This window comes from Oryctolagus cuniculus, chromosome 1 (genome assembly GCF_051225735.1).
Source record: "Oryctolagus cuniculus isolate XC-2025 breed Fujian yellow rabbit chromosome 1, ASM5122573v1, whole genome shotgun sequence".
Taxonomy (NCBI): domain Eukaryota; kingdom Metazoa; phylum Chordata; class Mammalia; order Lagomorpha; family Leporidae; genus Oryctolagus; species Oryctolagus cuniculus.
The window spans coordinates 220,143,040-220,159,142 of NC_142867.1; the positions used below are offsets into that span (position 1 = coordinate 220,143,040).

At 44.5% G+C, this 16,103-nt stretch overlaps 1 protein-coding gene across 2 annotated transcripts in view; it reads left to right on the forward strand.

Moving 5' to 3' along the window:
* PAPPA (pappalysin 1) overlaps positions 1-16,103 on the forward strand; it is a 266,049-nt gene that overhangs the window by 158,614 nt on the left and 91,332 nt on the right. For both annotated transcript variants that reach the window (XM_051855823.3, XM_089319886.1), the window contains one exon: positions 388-581. In XM_051855823.3, coding sequence (XP_051711783.3) covers positions 388-581 — 194 coding nt within the window. The remainder of the gene's footprint in view (positions 1-387; positions 582-16,103) is intronic.

Below are 16,103 nucleotides of genomic sequence, written 5' to 3' on the forward strand. Positions count from 1 at the left end.
GGCTAGAGCTGAGCTGATCCAAAGCCAGGAGCCAAGAGCTTCTTCTGGGTCTCCCACATGGGTGTAGGGGCCCAAGTATTTGGGCAATCTTTGATTGCTTTCCCAGGCCATAGCAGAGACCTGGATTGGAAGAGAAGCAACCGGGATACAAACCAACACCCATATAGGATGCCAGCACTGTAGGCAGAGGCTTTAGCCCACTGTACCACAGCACCAGCCCTGGGATTTCCTTGTTTTTAAAGGCTGATTAATATTCCATGGTGACTAAAGATGATGGGCTTGTCTGGGCTGATGGTTTTGATAGTATAGTTCCATAGCTACTGGATAGCTGAGGCCAAGGAATAAATATCTACCTTTTCTCTCCCTCTCTATGTCCATCTCCTGCAGATCAACCCAGTCGGTGCTATTTCCATGATGGTGACGGGGTATGTGAAGAGTTTGAACAAAAAACTAGCATTAAGGACTGCGGTGTCTACACACCCCAGGGGTTCCTGGATCAGTGGGCATCCAATGCTTCAGTGTCCCATCAAGACCAGCAGTGCCCAGGCTGGGTCATCATTGGGCAGCCAGCAGCATCCCAGGTAAGATCTCAGCCATGTGTGACATTTCCTGCAGACATTCAGCATCTCTGCTCTGCCTCTCAAAGCTGCCCTCTTCGAAGCCAGCATCACTGGATGGCGCCACTGAAGCATCTTTTGAGCCACATGTGATTTTTATGGCTTCATGAGTACCATTTGTGATGGGTTAGGCATGGAATAGTTAAAGGTAGGAAACATTGTTCGAGTAATGACTGCAACTCCTATTTGGGACAAGAAGTCCATTGTGGCTGTAACACTGAAATTTAATTGGGTAAAAACAAATTCATTTTGGGAAGTCCTACTTTTGGGGGGAATGTCAAATTGTGTGCTGCCTGAATTAATGGATAATTACCATGAATTTGTTGTGTGGCCTTGGATTACTCCCTACCTCTCTGGGCCCCATCCCTCCTGACTCTATCTTTTAAAAGAGAGAGTAGTTAAGTTTTATGGTCTCCAAGGACTTTTCCAATTCTAAGAAGCTGTAACTTATTCTTCAGTCTCCTAATGTGCTATTTATGTGCCGTGGTTCTTCCCCTGAGGACTGACAGCTTAGTTGTGGGAGCAGGAGTTTTGGGGCCACCAGAGCTTGTATGATTCTAGGGATGGCCAAGCAGTCTCCAGGGCCTCCTTTCCAATTATCCTGCAGAGCAAGCACCTGCCTTCTTTGGAGACTCCCATTTCCCAGAGACACTCCTTAGTGTCTCTGCTGCCTGGCCCAGTGGCCATTTCTGAACCCAGCCTGCCTGCTGACCTTGCAGATAAGCAGTGATCCCATGCAGTTCTGTGTTGATTCATGGTACTCCTTAATGCAGATTTACTGGGGTAAGCTTGGTGCCTGGATGAGGGAGGGACAGGGCCCAGGAAGAATCACTGGATGAGACACAAGATGAAAAGGACCACCTCACTTGTTAGTTATAGCATTTGTTTTATAATTTATCCATTCATCTTTTTGCTTAGGCTTATATGATTAGATCTTTTATTTATTCATTTGCATTTATTTCTGAATGCCCTGAGGAGAGTGGAAAGAAATGGGAATATGGCATTCTTTGGTGCCTCCCTGTACATATTGTGCCAGTCAGGTGAGCAAATGAATGACTGCATGTGAGTCTGACTAGTGTTCATTCTCCCTGTGCCTCCTCTGCACTTGGTGAACTCACGTGCATGGTACAGTTTATCACTCTAAGGATCTGTTTGTGTGTTTTGTTTTCAAATCAGGCTCCTAGCTCTTTGTGGATAGGTTTGAGTTTTATTCATCTTTGTCCTTCAAGAACACGATTTAGATAAAACTAGGTGCTCATGAAATGTGTATTTAATTTACTCTGGGTACAACCACAAACATGTACATATGAAGGCACTTCAAAAATTTGTGGAAAATGAAATTAAAATGATAAGCTTTCTTTGGTTTGAAGGATTGGAAATCCTGACATCCAAGAACATACAGGTTGCTACATGGACAGTAGCAATGTAACGTGGAGGATCAAGCCTCTCTATCACAAGGAAAGTCTTGCTTGGGTTACCAGGAATTCCTAACTCATTGCTAGCATCCAGTTCTTAGAAATGTTTTTAAAGCATCATTCAAAGAAGGGAGTTATTAACCCCTTGGAAACTCACCTGAACAAGAGTTGAGGTAGCAGCTGTGCTTTAAAAAATCACCCAATGGTTATTCCTACTAATGTGAGAAAAGGAGAGAGAGAATTTTCAGGTCTTAACATTTGAAAGGAGACTTCAATGGGGGCAATTACTCCAATCTTGTAGGGAGGGGCTATCAGGAATTATGGGTGATTATCTCTTCCTAAACAAAAATCCAATTAAAAAAATCATTATAAATACTAGCTCTTCGATCTACAAAGAGGAGATGAGGAAACAAAATCAGCCTATTGAATTATTCATTGTAACCAATTTTATTTTAATGAAATCGACTAGGTTCCATTACTCTGGGCTTGGACATAATCTTTGTTACAAGGAGACTTCAGCTGTAACTAAATTTGCCATAATGAGATCAGCTCCCTAGAGAATACAGGGTCAAAGGAGGGGATATGCATGCAGGCTGGGTGCAGGACCAGGCAGAGGGTGGCCTAGAGGGTGCAGAACAAAAGTCTCGTGTGTTCCTCATCTGAAAGCAAATGCCTGGAAGTCATGCACACATGTTCATGCAATGCACATGCACACAACCATGCACATATTTACACGCAAACACCACTGTGAACCCATTTACATGCCTATGTACACATGTACCACCACATACACAGACATGCACACATACCCCATGCACACATGTGCAGGTGCACACAAAAACCCACCATGCATAATTTGCATACACATGCCTATATGCATACATACACACTAGGATGCACACATACACCCCACCACTCACATGTGTACATGCACGTGCACACACTCATTCACATGTACATGCACATATACAGCACACCACCATGCACAGACATGCACACACACAGAGCCTTTATATTTTGGCATAAAGGCTATTCTTGAAGTAGAAATACAGTTCTCTTCCTACAACAGAGGAGGATGTGTAACCCTGTCCTTCATTATTTTGTGCAGTGATTAAGGGAGACTAGTGGTTAATTTTCACCCTGTCAGGATCTCCAGTGAAGATGTTGATGGCTTGAGATGAGGAGCTGGGAGGTTCTTAGAAGTTGGGATTAAGAATAATATGGGACAATTTAGCATGCACCCCTCGCATTCCCCCAGAACAATTATACTCTGCCCTTCTCTCTTTCTCTCTCTCTCTTTCTCTCTCTCTCTCTCACTCTCTCTCTCTCTCTCACACACACACTCACACATACATTCACACAAAAATTCAAACATGAACAGGCCCTGGAGGAGCATGGATCCAGACAGTGAGTATGAAAACAGATGGAGAAGAACAGCCACACTACACTGTACTGGACACCTCATAGCCAGGTCCTTCACCCAACATCATGGTAGATATCATTATCTACCTTGGGGAAACTATGAATTACAGTGGCTTCTCCAATAAGTCACGGTACTTGTAAATAGGGAATCTAGGAACAGAAGGATCTCATGGAAGATGACTGAGTGTTTGAGAACAGAGTTGGAAGTAATTGAATTCCTAGTTGACTTCACGGGGAAACACGCAGGGAGTCCTGGAGGGACAGATGGTGGGGCTGAGTATCAGTGAGCAGAACCCCTGAGGTGCTTGAATTCTCCAGTAGCAGACTCGTTGTCACTGGGTGTGCCTTCGGATTCAGGCTATTTCTATTCCTTGCCAAGGTGGCCTTATTCTGCCATCTCCTAGGTTCATTAGGATAAAATGTTAACTTGGGGAATGGTGGAATGACAAGTTTTCCTGTTTCCTCTTTAAAATCCAGTATTGTCTCATTCTCTGTCTTTGCCTGTAAAACTGATAAATGCAGGTGTTTGCTGGAGGTTTGTGCCTATCTCTGTGCTAGAGCCTGTGGAAGAAACCCAAGTTTAAGACCCAATCTCTATCCTAGTAAATGTGCAAGGCCTAGGTGTGAGAACTCTGTCAAGTGGCATGGCGCTAACAGAGCAAGTCCACAGCCTCTTGTGACTAGTTTGAAGACAGACTCATGAAATATTGATTAGCACTTCAGTTGTGATTTCATGTAGCCCATGACTTCTATGGTTTCCAGTCTCTCTTGGTCATCCCCCTCAAACAAGATTCCCAAATTTGGTTAAGGCAAAGCTAACCCTGAACATCCAGTTTTGTATCCAATCGTTATCAGAAGTATCAAAACTTCCTTGTTGTGCAAATTGGGCTGAACATTCTATAATAAGAGACATTCTTTGGATGTTTTGGTCATGCACCTTTCTGGCCCAGCTAGAAGCAAGAAGTTCCTGAGACAGAACAAAAATGGAAATGAACTGAAAGAATCAAGTTCTCTCTCTTCTGGGAACCTCAGACATGGTTTGGTTTTAAGTGCTTGCAAAGATCTTGTCTTGTTTTGTCTCCATGTTTTGCATTTCTCTAATGCTTTACACCAAAGGCTGCCAAAATGAGACGCAGATATTCCTTCCTTCTGCCTTCACCCCTAACGTTTTCGCTGAAACCCATTTCTTCCTGTAAAAACAAGCACCTCCCCCCATTGCAGTGGCCTGAGGAGGACGTGGAAACACTAATACTATCTGGAATTCACAGTGCTGTCCTGGGACTTCAGACCTTTAAGCAACAAACCAATTTATTTGGCTAATCCTTTGAGGGCAAAACTTAAGACTAAGCATTTCTGGGGCAGTTGTTTAATGGCCAAAGTATAGCAAACCTTTATAAGAAAGAGAACTATCTCCAGCGGAGTGGATGGCCTTGTGATCAAGCAAGCTCCCCATCATGAGCCATTTAAGTTGGGTTATTAATTGAATAGGAGATTCCTGCATCAGAAGGCAGGTGAGACCTAGGCATCTGTTCTTTATCTGTAATTGATTCTCTGACTTCATATTACATTAACCCATTACCAAGTGTCTCAGTCCTTTGGCACTACACTTTGAGTTGCTATTATCTATTCTTTTACATATCCATACTACTCATTCTATAAACCATAATGTGTCATGTGTCACAATAATTTATGTATTGACTGATTATTTCATAAAACATATATATATATTTGAGTCCTGTGCTGAGGAATGTGAAGGGAAAGGGAATGAAGTGAAGGGGAAATCATGGAGATACAGCTTTGCCCTCTCAACTTCTGTTTTTTCTTGGGAACCTTGAATAAGTAGCTCCAGTGGGAACCTCAGTGTCATCTTCTAGAATGTGGGAATGATAACGTGTACCTAGTGAAAATGAGGTGGATAACATCTACTTGGTGCAAGTTAAGGATTCAGAGAAAAATCTCAGTCTTGTTTTGTTTTGTTTTGTTTTGATTGTCACTTATTGGGTAGTGCAGATATTAATTCCTTGTCTCATTCATGTGAGGCTCCCCTTTGTACTTTCACCCCAAAGCGGGCCACAGTGACTCACACAATCCCAAAGCTCAATAGTCCCTTGAGTTAGACAATCAAATCAGCGAATACTTGCTGCCTGCTCAGGCACTTTGAGAAACTCCAAACAAACAAACAAACAAACAAACAAACCTGGTCTTTTTTCTGCCCTCAGAGAGCTTACCGTTGCCTCAGAAAGCTGCACACACTAGAAATAGTAATGAAACCCAAAAGTGTGAGATCCAGAGGGAGTTCCCCTGAGGAAGAAATCAGGCTACTCTTAGTTTACTCAGTGAGCAGGGATGAGAGCCAGTGTGTAGGATGGAAAAGACTTTTTCCCATTTTCAGAAGGACCTGGACAAATTATAAGAATAACACTTACCAAGTCCCTCCAGGCTCTGCACCAAATTCCTCGAATCCTACTAAAGCTGCTACAGAAATAGGCATCAGTGTTGTCACTACAGATTCAGACACTAAGGCTCAAATAGGTGAGCAGCTTGCTTTGGAGCGCATGCCTGCAAGAAGGGCAAAATCAGGATGCAGGCCACTGTGATCATAATAGAAGCCCAGGTGAGTTAGCCGATGCCTACTTCAGTGGCTAATGGAGAGAACAAGCTAGGAGAGATGCTATCTTTCGAGTCTTTTTATCATTTGGAGCTTTTTTCATATGTGCTATGCACTGAAGGAAAACCAAGAAAGTAGGAGCTTCCCCTCTCCAGTACTCCATAGACCACCCCGCTGTTTCTGCCTCAGTGCCCAGACTTTCACCTTTTGGCACTTGTTCATTTAGGCTGAGCATTGCTTTCTCCAGAGGGTCTTCTAAAATATGTACAGTAAATGTAAATAGGAGAGAAACACAGGAAGTGTTATAAGTTGCCAGCTACCACATGTAAGAAAGATTTCTCAGATTCTGGAATGTATACCTAATTATTCCTGGGATATGGGAGCAAATGAAGAAAAGCACAAATAGAATAATTATAGATGGAAGAGGAAACTTAGCTCAATTTATGGTTTTGTCACAAGCCATGTGCTATACACAGGAAACCTTAAAATGCCTGTGAGTGAGAATTGCAAGATGTGTGCGTTTTTTGATGACCTCTGAGTCTGAAGCAGGAGAACAGGGGCCTTTCATCCATGTCTTTTTCATCCTTGTCTTCAGAACAAGGCACCAGACATCCGAAGAGCTCTCTGGACACAAGACCTAGAAATCTTCCTGTATACTAATGATATGATGCATGGTAGACAGGAGAACCTAGAAGAGGGCAAAGAGATGCAAGTACACTTCAAAATGCCCAAGGAAAACTAGGATTGAAATATAAGTTTCTTTTAGTGGAATTTTTTTTTGAAATTTTATGTACACCAGATCTTCAAAAAGTTCCTAGAAAATATGTTATGGAAAACCAATACATGGATTTCAGAACTTTCTTCACTAAATTTCACCAATCACTTAATTCCATTTTCCACAAACTTTCTAAAGTACTTTTTGTATTTCCTGGGGAAGTGAATGCTAAGCTTTTTCAGAAGGGTAAGCTGGGGAATGGACAAGGGTGTGTGTACAGAAAGAGGGTGAGAGTGAGTGCAAGAGTCAGAGAGAGAGAGAGACAGACAGACAGACTGACATGGACACACACACAGATACATGCATATACACATACAAGAAAATCCCAGTAAGAAGCAAAGAAGAAATCAAAAGAGATGAGCTAGGAAAGATGATTGGGGAAATGGACTTTCCTACTTGTCCTGAGGGCAAGGGAGAGCATTTCTGAGTTTTTGAGCAGGATGCTCACATGGTCAAATGTTCCCTGGAAGAAGAGTGACATCTATTGAAATCTTCTGCATGACAGACCTTGTGCTAGAAGTTGCAGGCACAAAATTTCTCATTGATTTCACAACAACTCTACAGAGAAAATTTTACTCATCATCTCTGAAAAGAAAGAAACTAAGTCTCACGGAGATGAACTGCCTCATCTATTGCACTTTTTATTCCATTCCTTCTCATCATATAGCAGACTACTGGTATCACATCAAAACAGCCCCACTTGGAAATTTTGTATTGACAAACAATTCTCCAGCAAAATTTAGCTAACACTGTTTGCAAAGAGCAGGAAGAAAACATGGACTTAATACCAGTGCTGAGGTCACTTCTAAAGGCTACCTGTCCTTTCTCCACCTGTTCTGCCTCCCACTATGTTCACCAAAATATTCAACTCTCCTCATTAGTGAAAAGGGACTGCCTCTGCCAATGGTGATAGAGGAGAGACAAAGGGAGCTTGCTGGAATGCCAGAGAAGATTCCAAGCAGTTTTCCCAAATACCCAAGGGATCTGCTTTCTCCTGGTGGTTTCCGGATAATTTTTCAAGAACACATGTGCAAGTCATCTAAGGAGACAGAACAGAAAGTACCATGCTCTATTACATCCTGACCCATTGGTATAGGGCACTCAAAAGTCACCTGAAACTTGTCATGGAAACTTGGGGCTGGGGTAACTAAACCTACCAAATCTATAGGATCCCAATCAAGGGATCTGTCAGATGCTTCTCCTGATCCTCCCTTCCCTCCATCTTTCACTCATTCACTCCTTCTCCAGTGATTGAAGGTGATGAAACTCCAGAAGCTGCAATTGTAACTGGAATTAAACCTGACAATTTTGAATGATGGGTGATTGAAAGAGAAATGAAATAGAATTGGAAACAAATCCATGTAGTTCCCAGTTCTAGGGTCTAGCACTGATTAGCTACATGACTTTGGGCAAGTCAGTTAGTTCTCTTCAACTCAATCCAATTTTTTATCTGTACAGTAAGAACATCTCCATGGCAAGTGCTCATCAGGGATGAAATAGTTGATCTAGAAATGTGGTTTTGCTTCTGGTAGCAACCGACAGTTTCTTCGGAAGTGCTTCTGTTTGCCTGTGAAATTTTGGCAACTGAGAGATAAATCCAATTAGAAGCAATATGTGTTTTTTTTTTCTTAAGGCGTAGCTTTTGAGGCACAAAAATCCAAGCAAAGAGTCACTGAGAGAGTCTCTTGGTCTTATTTCACTTAATTAAGATTTGACTTTGATTAAACAACTTCCCTGAACCCCTTTGTGTCCTGTATATTATGGGATGGGTCTACTGTTTAGATTCAAAGTCAACAGAATGTTACTGTGAACCTGCTATATCAAAACCATCATTTTCAGACAAGGAGGACCCTTGCAGGAAAGACGAGACTGAAGTAAGTTCTGGAATTTGAAATAGATTTTCTAGTAAGAGCACAAATGTTGGTAAAGAGCTGTGCTACAAGGAGTTAACCTTAGAGTGATGTATGTTGAAGAGGCAGGATGAGCATAATGGGGAGGTTATCTATGAAGTTACTATTTTTTTCAGTTGGACATTTTGGGTAAATAAGACTATAATGTGGCCCTGTTGTTTCATGCAGAGAGAAGCATATTAGAGACAGAAAGACCAAGTTTGAGTACTGTTTCTTACGGGCTGTGTGACACCTGGCAATGATTTCATTTTTCTGAGCTTTGGTTTTCCCTATTTGTATAATGGGCTGGCCATCATCTGTGGGATGGTCATGAGGATCCAGGGAGCTAACATATATAGAGTACCATGCATGCCTACCTCTTACTAGGCATCAAGTTTACACAGGTTCACCTTCCTACCACAGCGTGCTATCTTATTATTATTTTTTTTTTGACAGGCAGAGTTAGAGAGTGAGAGAGAAACAGAGAGAAAGGTCTTCCTTCCATTGGTTCACCCCCCAAATGTCCGCTACAGCTGGCGCACTGCACCGATCTGAAGCCAAGGAGCCAGGTGCTTCTCCTGGTCTCCCACGCTGGTGCAGGGCCCAAGCACTTGGGCCATCCTCCACTGCCTTCCTGGGCCACAGCAGAGAGCTTGACTGGAAGAGGAGCAACCGGGACAGACTTCAGCGCCCCAACCGGGACTAGAACCCAGGGTGCTGGAGCCACAGGTGGAGGATTAGCCTAGTGAGCTGCAGCACCGGCCACAGCGTGCTATATTTATGTGAACTGAATCTGAGGGAAGAACAAAAATTTGTAAGAGAAGAAAGCAATGGGGAAGAGGGAGGGATGGGCCTAACATTTGTGGGCGTTCGACAGACATGTGTTGATTGATGAGGGGAGGTGCCATGTGGAGCGGAGAGGGCATGGTTTGAAGAGTGAGTCTTCATTGCTCATTTTCCAGTTGACTCTTGACTTGAAGCCCAAGAGCAAGGAAGGTGTTGTGGTTTGGGACTGCTACAACTATTTCTCCCTGGAGAGCAGACCTGTCACTGCCAACCCTCTCCACGGCCCATCCAGGATGGTTCTTGGCCTTGGTCTTCCCTGTCCTCCCAAACGGAGCTATGGCTATCTCATTGCTCAATTCTCCACGTCCTCTTTTCCTTAGTCTCAAGAGCAGACACCTTCCTTCCATCCCTGCTATTAGCTCAGGCTCCCTTAAGCCCCTTCTCCATTCTTCTCTTTCATTCCCTCCCCCTCTTTTTTTCTTTTTATTATTGCTTTGCTTTAAGTGGGGTCACCGGCATGTAGCCAGCATGGCCTTCGCTGTGTAATTTAGTTTCATGTTCTGTGCCCAAAAAACATGTAAGAAATGTAAACAGTGTTCACTCTGGGGCTGCAATGCACGTAGGAAGCAAAAGTCAGTCAAGCTTGCTGAGCCCACTGCTTTGGCAGTATTGAATTCTGTCCCCAAAACCACAAGCTCATTTCTCCAAGTCTGAAAGTAAACTTTCTCAAGCCAGGCCCAAAGCAGGGGGTTTTGAGGGGAGTTGGGGCTTGGCTGTGCACAGGATGTTGTTTTGTTTGTGTGTGGTGTTCACTTGTTTGTGTTTACTTTTCAAGCCCTGTATTCGCCTTTCTGTATCCCTCTACATCCTTATTTTTTTAATTAGTCTGGATGTGTTACTTGCAGAACCAGGGCTAAGAAAGGCTTTCTACTGCTTTGTCCATCCCAGCCATGGATTTCTTAAAACTTGTCTAATTCTTCAGCCAGACCCAAGTGCCAGGAGGCCCTGGGCACATGTGCCTGCTACTTTTCTAAGAAGAAAGAGACTGAGAGAGGCTTGTGTGAGGGGCCCCTGCTGAGAGACACATTTCTGTGCCAGGGCAGCCCAACAGAGATTTCCCTGGGGTCTCTGCCTCCCTGGGCCCCTTGCCCAAATGGTATCGTATGTATAGCTGGTGGACGGGGACATTTGGCTGATGTCTGCATTTCTCTCTCCTTGGAGATGGGCCCTAGGGGGAGGCAGAGGCTTGGAAGGATCCTGTCTGTTGGCAGGATACTGTTTTTAGGAACAGGAATGCTACTTAGGTGATGCTCCTGTCTGCAGTGTGGGTGCCTGCCAGCCAGGGATTCAGGCACAGAATGTCAATGCTGTGTGACGGAGGATATAAACTGAGATGCACCAGGGAATGGTGGTCTAGAGCTTATGTTCAGAGAAGGCAGAACTGTGTCAATGTTAAGAGGGCAGGCTGCAGACCAGCTACCCAGTAGAATTGTGTGGGATTGTGAAAATGTTCTGCACCTGAACAGTCCCATACTGTAGCCTTGAGTCACCTATAAATTTTAACTCATTTAAATGTAGATAGCACATGAAGATTGTGCCTGCCCTAATGGGCAAAGCAGTTCTCGAGTCTAAAGCATCCCAGTGCTGCCACTTTCAGGAATATCTCCAGCAAACCATTCAGCTTTTCTGTATCACAGTCTCCTCATCTGAAAAATGGGATAATTATGGCCAGCGCCGTGGCTCACTAGGCTAATCCTCCGCTTGCAGTGCCGGCACCCCGGGTTCTAGTCCTGGTCGGGGTGCCGGATTCTGTCCCGGTTGCCCCTCTTCCAGGCCAGCTCTCTGCTGTGGCCCAGGAGTGCAGTAGAGGATGGTCCAAGTGCTTGGGCCCTACACCCACATGGGAGACCAGGAGAACCACCTGGCTCCTGGTTTCGGATGAGCACAGTGCGCTGGCCACAGCTCACCAGCCGCAGCGGCCATTGGGAGGTGAACCAATGGTAGAGGAAGACCTTCCTCTCTCTGTCTCTCTCTCTCTCACTGTCCACTCTGCCTGTCAAAAAAAAAAAAAAAAAAAAAAAGAAAAAAAAAGAAAATGGGATAATTATGTGATAATTATTGTGAAGATTTCATAAGATAGTACCTAGAAGCACCTGGGGCAGTGTTCATCATAGAGTCAGTGCTTCCTAAATTCATTTGATTCAGTCATCACATTAAATCCCTATAACTAACACGTTACTGGGAACTGTGTGCCCATTTCCCAGAAAGGGAAGCAAAAGTTCAAAAATGACCCCTGCTATAAGTGGTGGGAAAGGAGTATGTTTCGTTCCTTCTAGCTTCAAAGCCCATGTACTTATTATTACACCACATCACTCGTTCCAAGTATATTTGTTTTTTCTTTGTTTTTAAAAATATTTTTATTTGAATTTGAAAGGAAGAATGACAGAGACAGAAAGACACCTTCCATCTGCTGGTTCACTCTTCAAATGCCCCTCATAGTCAGGGCTGACTCAGGCTAAAAAACCAGGAGCCTGGTACAGCATCCAGTGACCCATATGGGTGACAGGGACCTGAGTACTTGGGCCATTTTCTCAGGTGCATTTCTAGGGAGCAGGATCTGACGTGGAGGAGCCAGGACTCAAAACTGGCTCTCACTGTCATATGGGATGTGGCATCCTAAGCTTAATCCACTGTGCCACAACACCCATGCCAGAAATATTTTTTTTCTGATAACACTTCCCACTTTCTCAGATTGAGATCTGATATACTAATAAATTGGTGATTCTCTGTCTTACACCTTTCAAGTCTCACGGATTCTCACTGAAGAGATTTTGCCTTTGGAGCACATTCTTTATCATTCATGAGAAGTATTGATCTCAGTGATCACTCACCTGGGAAGCTTTCCTTGTTATTCTCCATTGCCTGTGAAATCCAGAATCTTTAATGGGCAAGGCCTTGTGCAATCTGTAGCAATTTCCCCTTACAGCCCGTCTGCTAAGGCACGTGTTCCAGGCAGAGTGCAGCAGCTTGCAGACCCCTCACACACCTTGGGGTTTCCCTTTCTGCTGCCAGGAAACACTGTCATTTGACCTTTCACCTCTTTAAGGGTTAACCATCCTTTAGGGTCTAGCTCCAGTGGCTCCCCTTCCATAGCACCTCCTCTGACAACCTCAGCACATGAACAGTCGTCACTCTACTGTTGTCTCAGTGCACATCTGGAATCATCCTTTGGGTCTGAGCACAGCTGGCTTTTAGCTTGCATTGCCTGTGTCCACGGCTTTCATCCCAAATGATCTATAACCGGCTGCGGGTTTGGGCTCCTTTCTACCTTTTGGTATCTCCCGTGCCTAGCTACTAGGAGAATATTTAGAAGGTGTTTAGATAGTCATGAACAATGGTGTTAGAAACAATAGGTGCTGAGTGACAGCTCCTTAATGATTGGATTAGATGTGCAAAGCAAGTGGTCCCCTTATGTTGCCAGAGTAAAGTTCCCTGCTAATACCATAGGTGACCAGAGTAGGCAGGACCTTCTGAAAGCTCCTTGTTCATCTCTGTGCATTTACATGAAGCTAGTGCCACTGTACAATTCAGGGCAAGAATAGGCCCCTGCCAACCCGCACTGAGCCCCAACCTGTGTTCTTGCTGCTGCTCTGGGCCTCTGTAATCTGGCCCCACTCCTGAGTATTGTTCCTGTGTTTATGTGCTCACCGTTGTGTATTCCAGCACCAGGAACAGGGTCTGGCACAGTGTAGGCCCATGTTAAATATTCATGAATAAATCTTCCTTTCACTGTGCCAACTTCTTCACACAGAATGTAGGCAATAGCTTCTGGAAGCTGGGCAAAGGGCTTTTCCCTTTTGCCTCTTGCTTTGGGAACATCTGGACTCTCAGTGGTATCCCTGTGATTAGCTTCCTACACGGATGAATGGAAACATTAAGGGGTACCTTTCTGGCTTGAGAGTGTGGTTCACCTTCAGAGAGATCTTGTCGTGAGGGGCCCAGCACAGGACAGTGTGAAGGAGTATGAAAAGGAAGGAAGAGGCGAAGTCGAAGAGGAAGTAAAAAGGAAGTCAGAATATAGAAATAAAGGAGTGAGGATAAGGAATGACTATACAATAATGAAAAATGATAGTCGCAATAACAATAGTAACGATGATAATGGCTGGAGCAAAGTGAAGGGCATGGTTATCAGGATAGACTCTTAATGTCAGGAACTCTACACTGTTTTCACACATTTCAACCTGTCACCTACTCAGTAAGGTAGATGTAGTTTTTCCACTGGCTCAGTTGGGGTAAATTGAGTCTCACAAAGGATAAGCTACTTATCCAAGTTTCTGCAGTTAGTTCAGGGGCTGGCCAGGGAGGCTTAGAATTGGAACTCAAAGGTGTCTCCCACTAGCAGCAGTAAGACACAAGGAAGAAGGTACTGTGTATTTTTCCTGTGCAGGGTGTATATGAACATTTGCATGCACAAGAGTCCTTTTGGTCCTCCCAAAGGCCCTTCAGATCAGACACTATCATCCCATTCCCCAGGGAAGGAATGCAGCCCAGAGCGCTTCAAGGCCGTGCCAACTTGATTCCAGTCTATGTACCTTTGAATTTAAAATATTTGATGATTTTCCACAGCTCAATGGAAGGTCTGGAGAAATGCCAGGTGTAGAGGTTGTTGAGGAGTTGACATTATGGATCACAGGTCTAGCTGAAGTTTTTCCCAGGGACTGTGTCTCAGAACAGCTGCTTCAACACCCTGCTTTTGCACAGATGTGTGCTTCCCTGGCCAAGTCTGCCACTTGGGGGAAAGCATCACTCTGGAAGGTCCCTGTCCCTCAGAGGACTCTGCTGATGGGATGGTGGACACATAAATTACCAGTGTCCATGGGACACCTGGTGGAGAAAGCCCTGCAGTTTGCACAGCACAGTTACTGTCTCTACCTGACATCTGGAGGGGCAGAAGAGGGAAATGACGCCTTTGTCCTTAAGAATGAGAATCCTTGCCTGAGCTGAAAGATCAGCAGGACACTGCTGAAAACATAAGCATCTTCTATCCTCTTGCTCCTTGTGTACCTTGCATTACTTCCTTTGGAGCCTCTTCCTTGGAGAAACCAAACAAGGCAGCCAAGGCAGGAGTGATGTCTCCTCTTCAAAAGCAAATAGGAGGAGGTCAATCACACAGTGATTCCCAGCCCTTAACATCTGTGGTGACAGCAGGACCTGGGACCATTGTGTCCTGTGTGGTTGTCTTGGTATCTAGTCGGGCTCCCTGCAGGTAACATGCCTTATGTGTCATCCTGGACACACTTTGTAACCCATGCATCTCAATTTGGAAAGCTGGAGAAGAGGAGAAAGAGGGAGAGGGGACAGAACAAAAACAACAACCTGCAAACTTCTCATTTTATGAACTTGAAAATGTCTTGTTCTTTCAAGCCACAGATGTTTTTAAGTGAAAAATCACTCATCTGACCTTTTTGAATAGGCCAGTGTGGTCAAGACTGCCATTAACCACTGCTCAATTATTCCTGACCAAGGTGACCAGGCACCCAGCTTGGATGTGGTCACTGCCTTCCTTATTAACCCATGAAGGCTCAGGGGCTCCCAGAAAAAATACAGTAGACAGTCAGGGTGCTTTGGAAGACAGTGGCTCCCTGTTCCAGTGCTTTCTCTAGGGTTGATCGTGGTTCTCAATCCACTATAGATCCAGATGAAGGAACTGACTTTGGAGAAAGTGATCTGGATTTGTGGCTTTGGTCATTAATGTCTGGATCTCAAACAGGTGGTTTTGGAGTGTTGGGGATATAGAAATGCCCAATCTTGATCTGGAATTATGGTGCCTTGGGAGCCTGGCCTAGAAATGAAAGTGTTTTGGTACTCAGTGTACTGCTCTAGAACTGACAATGCCTCTGGATTCTAGAAGAGAATCTATGATGTCTCTGGATTCTGACCCAGAGCTGACAGTGCCTCTAAAACCCCATCTACTGCTGGCCACAGCTTTGAGTCCTTCTTTAAGCTGAGTGCACATTCTGGTGGATGCTGCCATTGCCCTCCTGATTGGATCTAGAATCTATACTGCTTTCTTGTCCTGATTTAGAGTTCATGAAATGTCATTCATTGCTTTCAGTACAAGTGTAAAAAAGAGAGATGCTTCAAAATGCAGAAACTCAGCAATGTATTTTTAATAGCATGCTCAGAACTGCGCTTGTAGCAGGTCTCAGCATCTCTAAGTTTATCCTTCATGCCTCTGCTGGTGACATCATCTGGGGAGCTGGGCTTGTCACGGCTCAGCTGTGGCCCAGTTTTCCCCCTTCCCTGGCCTTCTTTTCTCCTGCTCCTACTCTCCAGGGCCCACTTGACATGAAGACTTTGTGTGTCAGACCTGGCCTTCAGAATCAGATTGCCTCAGAAACTTCCTTCTGCATGCCTCTCTCTCTGCCCACACAAAACTTGAACACAGAACCTAGCACGTTTCTGCTATGGGCAATCCTTTGCTTAATTTTCTCCCTTTCTGCCCCCATGGGTCTGGGAGCTCAGCATTGCTGCTTCCCTCTGGGATCTCTCTTCTGCTCACGTGGACCATGGGAATAAAGAACCTAGTAA